Below are 14724 nucleotides of genomic sequence, written 5' to 3' on the forward strand. Positions count from 1 at the left end.
CTACAGGGATGGCTTCGCTGTTTAGAGCACTTACTGCTCTTGGAAATGTGCCAACGACCAGAGTTGGGCAGCTTACAACAGCCTGTAACTGCAGCTTCAGGAGATTGGTGTGAGAAAGGTGAGTATGGTAAGAAAAGCACAAGGCAAAAGAAAACAGACAAAATGCAGCAGGCATTTCACAGAAGAGTTCTTGTCACCAAGAAAAACCTGGAAGAAAAAAAAGCAGTATGCAGCCTCACTAGTGATTAGAGAAATGCAAAGAAAGACCACAGGGGAATACTGTTTTGTGGTATCATACAGATAATATATCAAGACAATGTATTTTTTCATTTCTGTAAAAGAATAACAGTAATTAAGATTCATATAATCACTTTGAAAACTCTTCTTCAGAAGTTTAACGTATATCTTGAGATGCACTTGATAGTGACTGCTGCACACACACACACAGGAGCATGTGTTCACTGCAGCACCGTTCATGACAGCATCCCTCATCCCAACCCCCAAGAGAGTGGATAAGTAGTTTACATGATAAAACAACAGTCAAACTGAGTGAATCTCATCGGCCTACCACTGTATGGGAGCCCTAGTTAGGATTATCACCGCTGTGATGAAACACAATGACCAAAGCAACTTGAAGAGGAAAGGATTTATTTGGCTTACACCTCCAAATCACTTAAGTCAGGACAGGAACTCAAACGGGGCAGGAACCTGGAGGCAGGAGCTGATGCAGAGGCTGTGGAGGAGTGCTGCTTTCTGGCTTGCACAGCTGGCATTCTTATAGAACCAGGACCACCAGCCCAGGGATGGCACCATCCACAATGGGTGGCCCCATCAATCACTAATTAGGAAGATACACTACAGAGGCATTTAAAAACACAGATAAAAAACAAACAAACAAAACAAAACCTTGAAGTTCCCTCCTCTCAGATGACTACACAGCACAATGGGTGTCTGGCTCTTGGCAAGCTAATACAAAGTTATGTTCCTAAAGCTTACAGATAGCATAATGTTTCTTGACTTTTTAAAATGTGAGGAACTTTGAGGATATAGATCCAAAAATGGAAAGAGTGTGGGGGTCCAGATGATGGCTCCCAGCTCTGGCGGGATACCCATGTCAGTGTTAATGCATTTGATGTGTGGTGTTATCTTGGACACCCACTGGCTTTATCCACACTTGGAAACATTACAAACTTTAGCGCATATCTGGGAGCAGTGGTTCCATTTAAGGTGTTATGCACCTGTAGAGCCAGGAGTGAAAGGTGCAACCTGACATGAGCTAGTAGCACTGATGGAACATACTTCTGGGGATGGATATAAGGAAGTTTCTCTTTGTGTGAGGAACTTTCTAAATTGGGCTAAAGTGACAAGACCCCAAATGTGGGCATCTTATGGACTGGGGTCCTGGACTAAATTGAAAGCAGCCAGCAAATAGAACACCAGCATTCATGTCTCTCTGCTCTCTGAGGGTACAGTATGGCAATTTGCCTCATGTTGCTGCTGCTGTAATTTCCCTGTTCCTTTGGAACCAAGGCAAAACAAATGCTTAAATTGCTTGGTGTTTTTTCCAAGTAATGAGAAAAGTAACTAATAAGGTGGCAGTGAAACTGGAAATGTATTTTGAACAGAAAATGATGGAGACTGGTAAATGAACTCGATTTGGGGGTAAAGGAAAGGAAAGAACCAAAGGAAACTAAGGTTAGCTGGGTAGACAACGGTGCTTTTATTACTTTAATGGGAACAAGGACAGTAAACTATATAGATTTTTTTTAAGTAATGAAATTGATCTGGGGTCAGTAATTGTTTAAATCTGTAACAGTTTCAAGACAGATCCTAAATAATTTTAGACATTATTGTTCAGTTGATAGAGTTATTGAGAATATGTGAAGCCTTGGGTTTTATAGCTGTCACTTCAAAATACAACTACAGAATATACAATTCAAAAGTGGCCCTCAATGTAAACTTTGAAACTGTGTGGGCTGGTATGGCTTATATTCATGGTACAAGCATGTGACTGAGTGTGCACAGTTGTGTACATGCATGCAGAGGACAGAGGAAAGCGTCTTCCTCTATGGCTATCTACCTTATTGCCTTGAGATAGGGTTTTGCACAGCACCAGCTCTCAGGGTCACCTGTCTCTAACCTGAAATGTTGGTTTACAGGCACAAGCAGCTCTGCCATTCACACCTACTGACGTGGATGCTGGGGCTTCAAACTCATGTTTTCAGGTCAAGTGTTCTTATCAGTTTAGCCATCTTTCTTTTTCCCCCAAACTGAAACACTATACTAACCTGGAATCAATGAGTAACAAAAAATAAATAAATAAATAAATAAAAAGGCACGAAATTGGAAAGGAGACATGTTGACAGGGATGAGGGGGTGTTAGAGGAAGACAATGGTGGGGATAAATTCATATTACATTGCATACCTGTATGGAAGTCTCAATAAAAAGGTTTAAAAAAATAGCTGATTCTGTGCATATAATCTCTCCCAAATAGCCATGATTTTATTGCCTGAGAAAACAAGGAAACTTGTGTGGGTACGGAGGATGAAGGGTAAAAGCAAATGGTTGAGGATATGACCTTGTATTGGGCCAGTGGCAACACGTGAAAGGAAATGAATGTGACCACATTCTTTTCATCTTCATCCAAAAGAGAGACAGAGAATACGTGTGACCTTTATCATCACAAATTACATCAGACCTAGCACCAGATTATCATTTGGGTTTTGCTTCTTGTTTGTTTTGTTGTTGTTGTTGTTGTTTTGGCTTGGTCTTTTGAGAAAAGGTCTCACACTAGCTCTGGCTGGTGTGGTATTCTATTTGTAGACCAAGCTGGCCTTGAACTTGCTGTGGCTCCCCTAACACCACCTCCAGAGGCGTGTAGCAGAACAGGCTGAATATATCAGTTGTATTTCACTTCAGGGCACACTGATTCGATCCTTGAGTATTGACCACAGTTCGAACACATCTCTTATTAGTAAAAAGAACCATAAAGGTAGTCAAAGTAGAATTCAAGTTTATTTTTCTTACACCACACCCAAACCACGAAAATTTTCCTGTTTGGTAGTTCTCCACTGTTTGTTTGCTTTTTAGGAGGGGTAAGGCGTTTGAGACAGGGTCCCAAGTAGCAGAGGCTGGCCTCAGACTCTTGCTCTTCCTACGTCTGCCTTCCTAATTCTGGGATTATATCCCAACTCCCAAGCTCCCTACCACTTTAAAAACAAAACAACCACAAAATCTACTGATAATCCCTATGTCTTCTGCCTGCATGCAATGGGCTAAGGATGTGTGTTTCCTTGTTCTTATTTCTTCTCACTTGCTGCCGCCTGGCGGCACCAGGACTCAGTAACGAACACTCAAGCCTTGCACCTATCAAGTCGAGGAAGAGCAGAAACATGCCGTCTTCGCTTCGCCGCCTGCTGTTTGATTTCCCACACTTTACCTTTCAAAGCCTTCCTTAAGAAGTTTCCAGTCTCTCTTTTGGACAGAGAAACCTCATCGTAACCAAACCCAAAAGGAAGCCCTAATGGCTCGATGGTGGAGTAGGGGGAATGAGTCTATCTGGAGTAAACCCAGCTCTGGAACCCTTAGAGAGTGTCCAGAAGTTATGAAAAGAACAGACGAGGGCTCCCCGACTAGGGCACTAGCGTCAGGGACAGCTGACGCCCGTCGTTCACAAGGTCCAGAAGGCGGCTTGGGTAACAGCCAGGACCAAAGCATCTTCTCCGGACTTGCATCCTGTGCTGTTCCTTTAAGGTGTCTTCAGAGGTCGCGGCTGTGTGCTGGGGCAGTGCGCATGCGCACCGTGCGCAGAGGTTTCTGGAGGCGGCAGCTAGGGCATGAAGACTGTGGCGCGGTCTGGGGCCACTAGCAGCGACGGATGGCCGAAGCTGGGACTGTGCGTCCTCTGTGGCTTGCCGGCGGCCGGAAAGTCGACCTTCGCGCGTGCGCTGGCCCTGCAGCTGCGGCGGGAGCGGGGCTGGGCTATCGGCGTCCTCTCCTACGACGATGTGCTGCCCCAAGCACTTCCGGACGGCGCTGGCGCACAGCCTCGGGTCAGCACCGGGTGGGACGGACGGGTGTGCAGGCTTGGCCCAGGCGGTGTGGCCGTGGGTGGTTGACGGCGAGCCGTCTTGGATCCGGCAGTGTCTGTGTAGGATGGGAAAACTGACAGGAGCTGAAGACTTGGGGAGCTGTTTAGATCCTCTCTGTAGAACTGCGTTTCGGAATAGCACTGTACCGGGCTAAGGGCCATGCTTTATAGCGGTGTTTATGCAAGCTTGGTAGGTTCACATGTTGCACATTCTATGGAGTGGCGCTTTAAGATAAGGCCTGGCTATATTCCCTGGGTTATTCTCAAACTCCGGGCTCAAGGATCATCCTGACCCCGCCTATTATTTATTGGGACTACATACAGGTGCCATCTCCAAGAGTCCTATGGCACAATCAAGTTTTGAGTTTACTCAAAGAGGTGAACGTCCTGGTCACATACCTCCTGATAATCATCCCTTGGGTATTTTCTTCCTACTAGAGTCTAGGGCCTAGACAAAGGAAGGGATCTCTTTTTTTAAAATTTCTACTTATAGCCGGTTAAAGCCAGATTTTGTAGAACTGCAGCGCTGCACCATTTTGGAACTCCCCATGAGAATAAAGACTACAAGTGATAGATAACAAAATTGCCAGGTCCCTCCAGGAAAAACTGACAAAATGAAGGGCCTGGTCTTGCTACCAGTTAGAAAAAGGTGGTGCTGTCTTGGTTGACAGCCAGATGGAGTAATAAAGCTTGAATTGTATGTGCCAAGAATATACTTCTCAATCCATGTACGGTCACTCCAGTGATATGCACACCTTGTGGAAGCAGGGCGCGTGGCAGAATAGAGCCCAGCCTCCAGTGGCATACTTACTCGAAAGCAAATGTCTTCCGAAATCTTAAATTGTTAACATTTGATGGTTAGTGTCTGAGTGTAGACATGTTCAAAGCAGATAGGATGACTCCATTCTGTAAATATATACAAAGATACACACACACACACAAAGATAAGTAATACAAAGATACAATGTATTTGTCAAATGAAAAAAAAATTTATTTCTCCATCATAATATATCTGCTTGCTTCAACTTTGATTGTGAGGGGGTCAAAACAGTATTGTAATTGGGAGTTAGTTGTATGGTAGCATTCTCGCCACTGTGGAAAAAGGTAAAAGTTATTGATAAAGATTTTTCCTTCACCTTTATTACTGTATATTTCTTTCCTCTTCCCCTGTAGCTCTTATTTGGTACTGTGATTAGGAAATCTCTACCGTTTAGGAAACAGTACAAATTTCCTTCTCAGTGGGTTTATCTGCTGTGCCTTTGTGTGGACAAGCTGGAGGACTCTTGTTCTTTTCTCTCTCCTCCAGCCTTGATGTCAGAACTTACACTCAAGCTCCTTGTTTTCTTCCTCCTATCTTTTTCTGCCATCCTTCCCAATCTCACAATCCAGTTGTTAGCCTGAGGTATTCGAATCTAGACCAGAAGACCTTCCAACTGTCTTATCTTGGGGTCAGTATCCCTTCTCATTTCAAGGACAAACCAACATTATTATTTTTAGGCTGTTATCATTTAGCAGGATATTGATTATGGCTCCTTTGTGCTCCTATATGGCAAATGGTTTTCATTCTCATGTATTCATTCACTCATTCATTCACTGAAAATACATTTCTGGAACACCTGCATGGTGTCAGCCTCTCTGCTGGAGGTGGGGTGATCTAGCAGGGAGAGACAGGAAGGCGCACGTAGGTACCTAACTGATGTGAGTCCTGCTAGAGTAGGGTCAATGTACAGATTAGGGCTGGATTGCCTTCCACACGATTGAGTCTGAGACAGCTTCACACAGCTCTGGGAGCATTGGGAATAGTCCAGGGAGAGAGGGGGCAGGACCGATGAAGACGGAAAGTATGAGAAACAAGGTGTCTGTTGAGAATGGCAAATGGTTCAGTATTGTGAGCTGAAATCTTAAATGGCGACGGAATGGCAATAAGACAAGATGAGCAGACTACTGGCCGAAGCCTAACATGAGTTTCAATTTGTTGTTGTAGCCATCCCGATGGAAAATGTTTCGACAAGAGCTGCTAAAGCACCTGGAATGCTTCCTCACGGCAGTCGTTAGTGGGACTCAGATGTCTGCCCCACCCAACAGGACTGAAGCCGTGTGGGAGGATTTTATCACCTGCTTAAGAAAACAGGATTTGATCTTTCCTACATCACTTGAGGCCCAGCATTGCCACCTCTTGGCAAAACCTGCTCTTTCTAAACCTTTGTTTTTGGTGTTGGACGACAACTTTTATTACCAAAGTATGAGATATGAGGTCTACCAACTGGCTCGGAAATGTAATTAAACTTTTTTTTTTACACATGGCAACATAGATTCACAGGTAGCAAAATCACAGCTGCCTTTAGTGAGAGTTAAATTGGATTGGGCCTATATGGGTTTAATTTTTAAAGTGGGTGTTTAGTATTCCTATTTCATTTGGGACTAGTATCTATTTATTTCACATTTCTGGAGAGACAGGCCAGTAATTTGGTAATTTTGTAAAACTGTTTTCAGATTCACTGGGCTTTTGCCAGCTCTTTTTAGATTGTTCCCTGGAAACGTGTTTGAAGAGGAATGGCGAGAGGCCACAACCACTGCCTAAGGAGGTCATCTGCCTCATGGAGAGAAAGATGGAGAGACCCAACCCTGAGAAAAATGCCTGGGAACACAACAGCCTCATAATTCAGAGTTCAGCATGTGTTTTGGAGGCCAGGTATCTTACTCTAAGCCACTTTGGTGCTCTCCTATAAAACGTGTGCCTAACTGTATGGGATTGACCATTCTTCCACAGGCATTGTGTGGAGGAGCAAACTAACCCGAGAAAGTTTATTTTGTCTGGGGTCACCAAACTTGTAACAGCTGAGATTTGAATCTAAGCTTCTTAGTAAATGCCTGCTTTTAACTGCTCGATTTTTTTTTATTTTTATTATTAGTTACATTTCATTAATTCTGTATCCCAGCTATATCCCGCACCCTCATTCCCTCCCAATCTCACCTTCCCTACTGCTCGAATTTTAATGTCTCCAACAAACTGTAATGTAATGGGGAGATAATGGGGTGAAGTTCTTGTTGCATTGGACCTGAGCTCAGATATGTGAAGTCGGGCAGAGCTACTCACATCTGAAATCCCAGCACTGAGTAGGGTGGTGCTCACTGACCAGCCAGTCTAGTGAGAGTCCAGTCTTTTGGTACTCTTGTTAAAGTTGCCTAACTAGGTTGTTGTAGTGAGAATTTTGAATTTTGGTTTCTTTAATCACACATACACACACACAAAGCAATATTATAAGACTATGTTTTTGTTTTAATCCCAGGTGCAGCTACGATTTGCGTTGTGCTCTAGCAGGGGCATGATTTTGCAAGCTGCAGATAGTTTCTCCAAGTGTGTGATGTCTGGAATTCTGGGAACTTTTCAGAAGATATGTAAATGCTAGAGCTCCCATGGGTAGGCTGGCTGGTTGGTGGTTGGATGCTACTGTTTGCTGTTGGTCGTAGTCATAAGCAAAGAAAGGAAAAGAAATTAAATATCCTGATGGTGAAGCCCAAACTTGCCCCCTAAAAAACTATAGGAAGTAGTCTTAATGATAGCATGTCCCCGTTCCTCTCTACCCTTCTTTTCCTCTCCTATCTAGTATTAGGAGGTTTAAAGGGTGGAAGAAAGAAGAACCCACAAAGTAGCAAACACCAGTTAGTAAGCAGCACCCAGAAGTATGGCTAGGCAGAATGGGGAATCTGACTTCAGATGCTGTAGAGGAAACAGCAGTGGACAGAGGGTGGATGTTTTCAGGGCACCAGCAGAAAAATTATTGCAGCTGCTTCTGCTGGGATATCCCTTGCTTTGCTCACAGAGAAGATTTTTTGTTTTGTTTTTCTTTTACCCATCCTATATTGTTTCAAAAAAGGTTGGAAGGATGGCTGAGCAGCTGGAAAAATTGCAAGTGGAAATGGAATGCTGGGGAGAAGTGGCAGGCACCTTGTTATAACCCCAGATTAGCAGTTTCACATATGTAGCTTTACAACATTTACATACAAAATGCTCAATTACATATTTACCGAATGAACGAATTCTACTTGAGTTCCTAGGGACCCTTGGCTAGTGAGCAGATTTGTTAATCCGTATCTAGTAAATAAGGAGAAGCCAGAAGAAAACACCATCTTCCTCGGCCTAAAATAGTTTTAAAAACCTACAGTTCAGGAAGTAATGGGCAAGAGATTGCTTACTGGTAAGCTTAGAAAATTAACCTCGTATGAGGTAGGAATGGCTTGTAATTTGTTTAGAGCTTCACTCAGTGTTTTACAAATGGAAGATGGCTTCCAAATTACTTAGTTTATTTCTTCTCAGTAAGGCCCTTGGATGATAGAAGTTTTGCTCTCCTGAGTTCAACCTAATACTTTTAATTCAGGTTCTTTAAAAAACAAATATCTTATGGAAAGATTTGTTATACTTTATTTCACTTTCTCTGTAGCCCAGAGGTGACTGATTTGTTGCTTACTGCTTTGGAAAATCCCATAAAATGTGTTGAGGACAATACGGAACAAAAGGTAAATATTCCAGTTAGACTTGGTACATATGAGAAGGAATAACTTTTTTATAGAGAAACTTTTTGAGCTGATGATATCAAGAGAAAAGTGAAAAATGGTCTGTTAGCAGAATAGCACCGCACTAGCCTTTTGCTTCTGACATCCAGTCAGTGAGCCTGGTGCCAGCTGGTCAAAGCCCCATGGTAAATGTTCAGAAATGCTGGAAGCTTATGCTGGTGACTTAAAATGGACAAAGATGGAAGTGTTTATATCAAGCATACAGAAACACTGCCTATAGGTTGCAGGAAGTTTCTATTTCTAGAAAGCCAGTTATTGCACACTAACCAGCAAACCCCTTTACAACTGGACATGATTCCTTTGGATCTTCTGTGAGAGAAAACAAACACAAAACCACCATAGAATGTCTTTTGGTCCCTTCAAATGAGTCTATACCTTGCTCACTTATAAAGTATTCCCAATAACATTGTATATATTACACAGGAAGCAGATAGAATTATTTGTTCTACTAACATCCTCCATAAAGCTGACGAGATACTCCGAAAAACCATTTCTCAGACAATGAAGGAAGCCAAAGGTATGTTGACTAGTTCTGTGCTGTTTAGCTGCTGGGGTGATCTCTCTTGCTGCTGCCATTTCCTTGCTACCAGAAAGATTTATTATACCAGAGTTTATGTCAGTATTTCAGTTTCTCATCTGCTGTTTGGTTATATAGCTAGATCATCCCCTAAGACTGGGTATGTATCCATTTCACTCATTTTTACTGAGTGGCCTCTTTATTTTTCACTAGACCTTTTCTTAGATACCAGGAAATCAATAGGAAGCAGAACTTTCTAGTGAGGATACAGACAGAATGGTAAATTAATTATGTGTGTGTCAGTCCCCTGAAGTAGAGTGATAGACTTATTTTTTAAAGTAATTAGAATGTTGGAGAGGTGGCTTAGAGGTTAAGGGTAGTTCAGGGTCAGGAGTCAGACTAGAATGGGATTTGAACAAGGTATTATAAATATGAATAATATTTTAACCACTTCAGATATGTGGTAATTAAAGCTCTTTTCAGTAGTTGCTTTTGGTTTTGAATATTTAACTTCTTGCTATGTTTGAAATTTGTTTTAAAAAGAGAACAGCAGCTAACATTTTACTTCTTTGATGTGCTAAATGTTTATACTCTACTCTTTATAATCATGTAAGGTGGGTATAATTTTATAAATGGGAAATGGAGGTTCACCGTGAATCATGTAACTTTCCCAAGTCTGAACAGCTGCTAAACTTGAGGGCAACCTGGGATGAAGTGAATTTTCATTCCAGTCTGTTGTTATACAACCCCGCCTTTATTGTTACCTTCATAAAACCTGAGGATACTGGAAAGGACACATATTAACCATACCATGCTTCTCAAACTCTATGAGCATACATAGGTGTTACAGTGTAAACCATGTGTAATAGTGTATAGACATGTGGAAACAAGGTTCAGAAACACATCCCCATATTTAATGGAATGTTTTATTTATTTTCTCAGTTTAGAAAAACACCCATTGCCTCTCATTAATGAATTACAATCCAAAAATTTTAACAGAGAATTGGAACAGAAACAAGGCAGAAACCATTCTAGTTCTCAGCCGTTTGCCTCTTGTTATTATGTATTATACCCAAATCACTCACCATTCCCACCTACTGGAAAAATTGAGACTTTTCTGGAGGAAAGGGGAGTAGATACTAGTTTCTAAATGTGTGCTTGAATAAAACTAAAATTCCATTTCTTTGCCATCAAGAAGATGAGGTGACAGCCCACAGATGGGATAAAACACTTGCAAATGTCTCATGAGAAAATTGAATATATAAATATAAATATAGAAAAATCTTTACCACTCAGTAACACACAGGTAACCCCATTTTAAAATGGATAAATATCTAAACAGACATTTTTTTCAAGGGTGATACAGAGTTGGCCAATATTCAAAGGAAAACATTTAAAATTAAATAACAGCAAAACACAGACCAAAATCTTGGGAGATAACTCTTCACAGCCATTAGAATGGCCAGGAGGAGGAGGTCTGAGACTTGCTGAGACCCTCATATCCTACTGGTGGAAATATAAAATGATGCAGCTGCTTTGGAAACACCCGAGCAGTTCTTCCAATGCTGCCATGTGGCCCGGCTATTCTGCTCCACGGTGATAGGTTCGAGGGAAAAGTATGTTAACACAAGCCATTTATAACAGAACTACTCATAACAGCCAAAAGGTGAAAACGACGCAACTGTCCATTACCTGATAAATGGGTAAATACAATGTGGTTGCCCATACAATGGAATGTTATTTAGCTATGAATAAGACTAGAATAGTGAAACAGGATAGAATGTGGGGAACCTTGAAAACATCTGAACTGAAAGAGCATATGAACACCCAGATCCAGGAAATCAAGACAGGATAGCCAAGAGTTGTGGGTCGGAATAGGGAAGTGGGGTTGAGAAAGGTGATTGTCAGAGGACCCAGGCTTTGCTTCTAAGTTATGAAAATGTTCTAAATTTGACTTTGGTGATGATCACATGTATGTGAGTAATCTAAAAGCCATTACTTTTTGTTTGTTTGGATACAGGGGCTCTCTAAGTAGCTGTGGCTGTCTTAGAACTCTTTGTAGACCAGGCTAGCCTAAATTCTCAGACCCAGTGCCTCTGCTTCCCCAGTGAAGGGGGTTAAAAGCAAATGTCATTATGCAAACTAAACCATTACAGTTTCAATGGGGTACATTTGTGGTGAGTTATATCTCACTAAAGCTAATTTCAGATGCTCAGTAACACTACCCATATGGCCATGCCTAGAAGAACATTTCCATCATCATAAAAAGTTGCATGGGCAACTGTTCAAATGTATTATTTATCAGCTTCAAAAAAACCAAATTGTCAGTTTATTTTTTAAAGAAAAAGATAGTAAATTAAATATCTTGGCTCAAAAACAACCTACTGTGGTATTGTAAGCCTTTAATCTAAGCTCTTAAGAAGTAGAGGTGTGCCATCTATCTAGTTTAGTGTCAGCTTGGTCTACATAATGAGAATCTGTAAAAACATCCTTTTAAGGGGCTAGAGAGATGAGTCAGTCAGTAGTTAAGAGCACTTGTCATTCTTGCAGGAGACCCATACTCAATTCCCAGTACCAATAAGGTTGGCTCACAACCATCTGTAACTCCAGCAGTGGGGAATCTTGTGCCCTCTTCTGGCCTCTGTGAGCACTAGGAATGCCAATGGTGCTTATACATACATACATACATACATGCATACATACACACATACATACAGGAGAAACATTCAAATACATAATATTAAATAAAATCTTTAAAATATATATCCTTTCAGGTTTATCTTTTTCTACTCACACACTTCAGAGCAAATACTAACCCTAACCCTGTAGCTGTTGTTTAGATGACTTTTCTAGGCCACATTAATATGATTTCTTGTATACAAATCATTATAATACATTCTAATTACTTACTGGAGAATCTGGCTTGTTTGATGTAATCAAATGACTGATGGTAGTAGGCAGCCCAGACTGACTTAAGGAATAATCTGAGAACATGTTTTCTTTTAGATGAGCAGATGCCTCTTAATAACCTGAAGCATCTAGCAGGAGAACTTAACAAGCTCAAAGCAGACTTCTTGGAAGATCTAAGACAAGGAAACAGAAAATACCTGTGCATTCAGGGAAGCCCAGACTTATCAGATGTTCTTTCTTCTTTTTGTAAGGAGAGAGATACTATTGTGCAGAAGTTCTTTTCAAAGCATCATTAAACTTTCTGAATTTCTAGTCAAATGTCTCATTTGGGTAAACCTTTGCAAACAAACAATTTTGTATGACTGGATGTTTTCTTGACCAATATTATGAACTGTTATAGACCACTCTGAACACACACACACACACACACACACACACACACACACACAAAACCCAAAATGCCTATTCTAAAAATTCCATTTTGCATGCCAGAAATTACCTCAGTGAGCTACTTGTCAAATGTGACATAGATAAGTGAGTATAAGAGGCAGCCTTCCTTCCTGATGTGGCACAATAATCAGCACTTGATGTACAGCAGGAATAAATAAAGATCTGAGTAAAGAGGAATGTATTAGTTACTGCTATATAACCCTGACAAAATACCTGATGGACACCCTCTTAAAGGAGGAGAGATTTATTTGGGCTCACAGTTTCAGGTGTACGTCAGGTGGGGAAGGCATAGCCACTGATTTGCTTTGTGCATAGGTGCAGAAGATTGAGTCTGTTGTTTCTCACACTGTGGACAAAGAAGCAAAGAGCTCTAGACCAGAATCAGAGGCAGATTAAAATCTTCAAGGTCTGCCCTAGTGAAGACTTCCACCAAAGAAATACCACATCCCCCAGGTTCCACATCCTTCTGGAACAATGGCACCAACTGTTTAAACAGAATAGCCTGTGGGGCACATTTCTCATTCAAACTATAACAATTAAAAATGAGTTTTAGATCTATTGAGCTCTTTTGTTGTAAACTCATGGTAAGTTTCTATAAGGGATTCTAGAAATTTAAACTAAACAGCCATAAAATCCTTTACTAACATTTTTATGTATCATAAATTACTAAAAAAAATCAATTTGGTTCTAGTTTTAAAAATCAAAAAACAAAAGTTATTAGAAAGTGTTATTTTTATTCATACATTACAAAAGCAAAGCATTATTCACAATAGAAACTACATACTATAGTTACTTCAGCATTAAACTGCTTTCTTGATCCCTAAACAATATAATGTATCTTACAAGTGTAATGCAGGATTTACACCTCGCATAGAAAACATGTTCTATACATCCAGGTTTCAACAAAAACAAGTTCTATAAAGCATATACCTACTCCCTAAGACTAATGAAAATGTCTTTAGCAGGGAATTAAATTTTTTTTGTAACAATTCTTCATTTGACAAGTATTTTTGCAGAACTTAAAAAAGAGAATTACCTGGGTTTTTTATTTTTATTTTAGCAATATTCCCTTTGTCAAACAATTCTGCAGGTGAACGGCAAACACATTTCTAAAATGAAACAGCACTGGAACTACCCAATGGAAAAAAATTTCAAAATGAAAGTCTAGTCTTCACTTGAATGTCAAGAAGTTTTAGCTACACACTACATTAGTAAAATCTGAAATAAAATTATCCCATTAATCTCTTCACAGTTTCTTAAAAAAATATTAGTGGAGATAAATTACCAACTTTAAAAATCTAAACTCATGTTCACTGAACAAAAATAAATTTAGTTTCAGAACATTGCCTGTTAATGGCAAAGTACTATAAATAGTGCATGTTAAACTTTTCTCAACTCAGTTCTATAAAACATTTGGTTAAAAATAAAATGAGGAACATATTTAGTATTTAAGGAAAGAACCTAACATCTTTCCTAGTACAGAATTTAACTCAGAATATTTAAGCAAAATCATAACTCTTTTAAAAGTACAATTTCAAAAATGTTTCTAAAGTAGATTTGCTTCAAACTTTTAGTGCATTTCAAAGTATTTGTAGCTTTATACATTAACACCTTTGGAAGACCAACTGTGCTCTTCATGTTATTGGAAAATTCGGATTTTTTCCTTCTAGTTTCTAATTATGAAAAGTCTTTTTCATATTTAGAGTGAAATGTACTTCAAAACATTCATCTTTAGTTGTTAGGAAAGACAAAATGCACATGTCACTGTTTGGCCCCGAATAGAGAGGTGATAAAGCTAGCTTACGGAGAGCTCTTTCAGGTGGTTTGGCCTTTGAGATGTGTCTTGCAGTACTGCCCAGCCTGGCAGGGAACTTTTGGGCACTAGCAAACTTCCTGCCTCAGCTTCCCAAGAGCTGGGACTACAGGTCTGCAGCACTACACCGGGCTTCTTCCTCTTTCAGGGAAGTTTTCCTTGTCTATTTGGGGGTATTGCTTTAAGCTGAATCAAACATAAAAAAGAGCAAAGTTTTCAAACAACCTGTTTCTTTTGGGATGCTGATAATCATGACAGTCAAGTTATGTATTTGCAAAGTGTTGCACTAAAACTAATCTAGTGAGGGATTTAAACTACAGATCAAAATCACTGGAACGTTAGGGTCACAGAGAAAGTGTCTTTGGTGC

General features: G+C 40.3%; 1 protein-coding gene across 2 annotated transcripts; it reads left to right on the top strand.

Moving 5' to 3' along the window:
• The first annotated feature begins 3789 nt into the window (after positions 1–3789).
• Positions 3790–12405, top strand: Pstk (phosphoseryl-tRNA kinase). 2 transcript variants are annotated; one of them, XM_021660197.2, is made up of 6 exons: positions 3790–4053; positions 6076–6367; positions 6585–6783; positions 8534–8609; positions 9090–9183; positions 12190–12405. In XM_021660197.2, exons 1-6 carry the CDS (start codon positions 3838–3840, stop codon positions 12387–12389), a joined length of 1077 nt encoding a protein of 358 aa, XP_021515872.1. In that variant the 5' UTR covers positions 3790–3837; the 3' UTR covers positions 12390–12405. The 2 variants fall into 2 exon arrangements, with proteins under 2 accessions (XP_021515872.1, XP_021515870.2); XM_021660195.2 differs by having other exon boundaries at positions 6615–6783.
• Positions 12406–14724: the final 2319 nt, after the last annotated feature.

This window comes from Meriones unguiculatus, chromosome 1 (assembly GCF_030254825.1).
Source record: "Meriones unguiculatus strain TT.TT164.6M chromosome 1, Bangor_MerUng_6.1, whole genome shotgun sequence".
Lineage (NCBI taxonomy): Eukaryota > Metazoa > Chordata > Mammalia > Rodentia > Muridae > Meriones > Meriones unguiculatus.